Raw genomic sequence first — 4,803 nt, 5'->3', positions numbered from 1 at the left:
GTGTGTGTGTGTGTGTGTGTGTGTGTGTGTGTGTGTGTGTGTTTGGATCTATGTGTGGATTGGTGGGTGGCTGAGGAGGGGAGGATAAAAATAAATAAATAAACGTGACCTTTCGGGAGCTGTTAAATCATCCCGCTGGTGACGCCAGGAGACAAGCCCCTCAGGTGGAAGGGAATGGCTGCAGAGTGAATTATTTAGAATGGAACTGAGGGTTTTGCGGAGGGGAGGGGAGGGGAGGGTTCATGTGTGGGTAGAGGGGCTGACGCTCACAACTGATCCCCCCGACAAGCCTCCAGAAGCTTTTGTCGAGAAGATCCACACGTCTTCCCTCCTCATGCCGCCATTCCTCTTTAGTTTTACCTTCAGCTGATCGGCCACTGGTCTGGATTCACTCTGTCACTACCTGCCCCCCAACCCCACAGCCCGTCACTCCACATGTGTCAGAACATCCAGCGGCCTTGACAGGCTGCTGTTTGACAGTGAAAACAATGACTGCAACACAACCTCAGCGCTGCTTTTGGATCTGTTTTGGACGTTCGTTCATGTGTCCAGATCATTCACAGCATTCCTAAAGTTCAATTTAAGACTTTTTAGGAATTTTTAAGGCCACTTGAAATGAAACTAGATGCCGCACAGAGGTAGCATATATGGCACCCGCACATACACAAAGCACCAATGCAACAGAACTCAGAAGTCACCAGAACGGATTTATTGTTGTGGGGGGTGGGGGTCTCATTGGTTGGCTCGATGGATAGATCTCCATCAGAGCTAAACAACCAAAAAATTGAAGTATCTATGTTGGATAGTTTTTGAGTTATAAGCATTTTTGTATGTCTAGACACCCCCTATTTAGATGGAGCCCCCTCCTCAAATATACCATACCATACCATACCATGCCATGCCATACCATGCCATGCCATGCCATGCCATGCCATGCCATGCCATGCCATGCCATGCCATACCATACCATACCATACCATACCATGCCATGCCATGCCATGCCATGCCATGCCATGCCATGCCATGCCATGCCATACCATACCATACCATACCATACCATACCACTTTTATTTATAAAGCACTTTAAACAGCACAAGGCCAACCAAACAGTAGACAGACATAACAGGACATAGTTGAAATTACAGTCAAATTACAGTCAAAAATATGGAGCATTTATATTTACGTACAAATAGAACAGAGTTATGATACATGGAGAGGTTTTGCACCATCTCACTCAGACTCAAAGGCAAGGGAGTAGTAGAGTGTTTTTAAGCGAGRCTTGAAGACAGCGATTGCAGGAGACTGTCTGACTTGTAGTGGTACAGTATATGGGGTATATCGTAAAACCGTTGGTTGGCCCAGTGTAGGTCGGACTCACCTACAGTCCTGTCAAATTTCACGTTGACCGGTGCAGCCGTTTCTGTGCTACGGTTGACCAAAAATCTTTGAAAAATTAATTAAGAAATAAACAATACTAAAAGACCAACCAAACACAAATAAAAAAAGCAACAAATTTACCCAAATGTTTATTTAAACACAAGTCAACTAGCTGCGAGAGCGGATTTTGGTGTTATTTTAAAAAATAACTAAATGTTACCAATTATTTTAACATTTGAGATGACTTACAATCATCCTACTTCTAATGCGTTAACATTTTTAAGAACTTTCAAAGACTGATGCGGATCCGTAAAAAGTCTTGAAAGACATTGAATTCATCCATCCAAAAATAAGGCCTTAATTAGCCTTAAAAAAATTTAAATAAATTTTCAGAGGTCTTAAAAATGCTAACACATTGGAAGTAAGATGATTGTAATTCATCTTAAACATTAAAATTATTGGTAACATTTATTTTAAAAAATTTATTTATTAAATTTTTTTAAACAGTGGGACATGAAGGTTTGAATAAAGACCAGTGTCTTTTTGGGGAGCAATAGGTTCTTTATCCATCCTCAGTAACCATAACCATAATTTATCTAATTTGCATAACAGCTTGTTTTATTAAAATAAACTTTTGGGTAAAATTGTTGCATTTTTGTTTGTCTGGTTTTGTTTTTTCATTTATGTTTATTGTAAAGTTGGTATTAAATTTMATTTCAAGTGGCATTAAAAAGTCTTAATGGTCCTAAATTTAACTTAAGCTGCAGGAACCCTGCTTTACGTTTTAAGGATAACTAAGGCCCTGGTTTTGGATGGATGAATTCAATGCTTTTTAAGACTTTTTAAGGATCCGCAGAAGATCTCACAATAACAAATTTTACTGGACGATAACTCGTCTCAGAAATGATTGTTTGGAGACCATTTTAAACTAATATAATGATGCCACGCACCCTCGCTTACGAAAGTTTACGAAATTTACGTACTTAAAAAAGTTACAGATCGCAGAGTGAAGACTGGGGAAACAACATGCAACAGCTGCTGAAGCTGTAAACTCACCTCCTCTAGGCGCAATTTATTCTGCATGTGTCTCCCTCTGGCTTCATAAAATAAATGCGGTCACTCGTAGCTACTTACGAAGTTTATGCAAGTTTACGAAATTTACGTATTTAGTGTTAAACTTGGCAAACCCAATCGACAAAGATGTCTCTAGTCTCTCCAATGTTCTCGAGGGGTATACTGGATGTGAGACGTGTGCAACAACATGAGAAGTCACAAAGGGAGAATCGACTCTAAAGCCCAGAGCCAGGAGGTCAACTTACCCATGGATTGTGTGAAACTCCTCCACTCTGACCCTGGAAAGCTCACAGACCCACACTTAGATAGGGCCAGACACATGTCCATCAGCATGGTGACAGCTGGACACCGGAGCTCGGCAGCAGCAGCCGCGTCTCACCGCAACCTCGGCATCGCCTTCGACACGCCTTCAGGAACTTCAGCAGGAGTGACAGCGAGCCCACGCGCTCTCACGCCACGAGCGTCTCGCAGGAGCGTCCCCGTTTGGCGGCAGCTTCTCCGCTCGTGGAGGGACGAGTCGTGGGAGAGTCGGAGGCAGAGCGGAGTGGCTGAAACAGATGGGCCCTGCGTGACGCTGGGCTTCCAGCAGGGGCAAAACCAATGCATGCAACAGAAAAACAGAAGAGGAATTAATAATTATATTACCACATGATTGCTTTGCATTGCCACTGCAGTCTAATTAATTGCTGCTGTGTTTGGAGCYTTTTGCCTCTTTCTTTTTTTTTTAAACGGGGAATATTAAATGTTTAAGTGACAAACAGTACATTTTGTCTTTTAACGCTCTTTCTGTGTATTTTTTAATTGGATTTTCAGAATAAGAGTTGAAACGATCTTTTAGTGATTGTGTTTTTTTTTTCTTTGTTCTTCTCAGATCTGTCTGACCAGCTTCTGGAAGTGGTGGGACTGGAAGGAGCCATGGAGATGGGTCAGATCTACACGGGTCTGAAGAGTGCAGGGAGACGCCTGGCTCAGTGCTCCTCTGTAACCATCAGGTCAGTGACCGGMTGTCTGAAGCACGCGTCCAGCTACCAGCTGCAAACTGCTTTGCTTTGGTTGCTTCCCCACATTTTTACTGCAACGTATTTTCTCATTTTATCACCTGCAGAACCACTAAAGCCCTCCCGATGCAGATTGATGGTGAGCCCTGGATGCAGACTCCCTGCACTGTAAGTCTTCACTGTCGCTCCACAAGTGGTCCGAGCTCACTGGAATCAGCCGGCCTAAAGATTTAACACAAACATACAGAATAAACAAGCACTTATAGTGTAAGGAGTCTGAGGCAGAGCGGTATAGTGTATTGGCCTGTAGCAACAAGCGATAAATCAATTCTGTGTTGTGTGCAGTCTTGTATAAAGTACCTCAGAGTGATAACCGAGTAAAAATACAAGTTTCTTACTATAACATTACTTTGGTAAAAGTTTAAAGGCATTAACATCAATAACGGCTGATTTTGGAATTGATTTGATAAGTACAGTGGTGGGCGCAGTTCCCCTAAAGCACTAATAGGGGGACTAATTTCCTGATTAGTGCTTTAGGGCTTTTGCTATTTTTTTAAATTCATTAGTGGATTAGCACTWGCTAAATTTAGAAGCACYAACCGAGGTCTTTAAATGTTATTGATCAAMGTTAATGTTAACAGCTAAGGGTGTCATACATTTTGACCTGATGCATCTCAGTTATCCAGGTAGAAAAATCAAAAAGGAAAATAAGKAGGTCCTCTGGACGAGTTCTTCATTCTTCACCTGAAACTCCTCAGACTGAAGAAGTCTCTTGGAGGAGAGGTGAAACGTTTCATTTAAGCAGAACCCGTCCAGAGGACCGACTTATTTTTTCTTTTTGTCACACATTTTGTTCATATGTGTGTCACTTACCTACAAAGTCACATGTGTCAAACTCAAGGCCTGTGGGCTAAATGTGGCCTGCAGGTGACTCCCATTTGGCCCGCCAAGGACACTAAGTGACAAAATTCTGCACACAGTAAATACTGTCATGTTGACGCTAAAGAATGTTCCATCTGTCAGCTGGGTTATTTTAGTGCTTTAGAATTAGCTTTTGCTAAAATTTTCAGTGCATTAGTGCTTTAGAATTAGGGGACTTAAATATTTGATTTAGTGCTTTAGGGTTAAGCTGGAAACATACTCCCTCCGAACTGCCGACGTCGGCACGGGTTGTCGCAGTTTCTTGACGAAAATTACGTCACCGGGGTTCGCAGCGTCGGCTCGGCAGCCCCTTTTGGCCCAACCCGCCGGCAGAACTTTTTACCCACCTCCCGCGTCGACGGTAATGTGCAATTGGTCTGAAGTTCGTGGGCGTGTTTGTTTGTGCTGAAACTGAAAGCGCTCAGACAAAAGA

At 42.7% G+C, this 4,803-nt stretch overlaps 1 protein-coding gene across 1 annotated transcript in view; it reads left to right on the top strand.

The window, feature by feature from the left end:
• The window catches only part of LOC106510987 (diacylglycerol kinase beta), a gene marked incomplete at its 5' end in the record, with an annotated part of 12,463 nt that overhangs the window by 4,717 nt on the left and 2,943 nt on the right, over window positions 1–4,803 (top strand). The window contains 2 exon segments of the mRNA XM_013999723.1: window positions 3,323–3,443; window positions 3,557–3,617. Of these exon segments, the coding sequence (XP_013855177.1) occupies window positions 3,323–3,443; window positions 3,557–3,617 (182 nt within the window).

This window comes from Austrofundulus limnaeus, unplaced genomic scaffold, assembly GCF_001266775.1.
Source record: "Austrofundulus limnaeus strain Quisiro unplaced genomic scaffold, Austrofundulus_limnaeus-1.0 Scaffold2431, whole genome shotgun sequence".
Taxonomy (NCBI): Eukaryota; Metazoa; Chordata; class Actinopteri; order Cyprinodontiformes; family Rivulidae; genus Austrofundulus; species Austrofundulus limnaeus.
The sequence above is the reverse complement of the archived record's forward strand: the minus strand, read 5'-3'. Positions and strand labels throughout refer to the sequence as shown.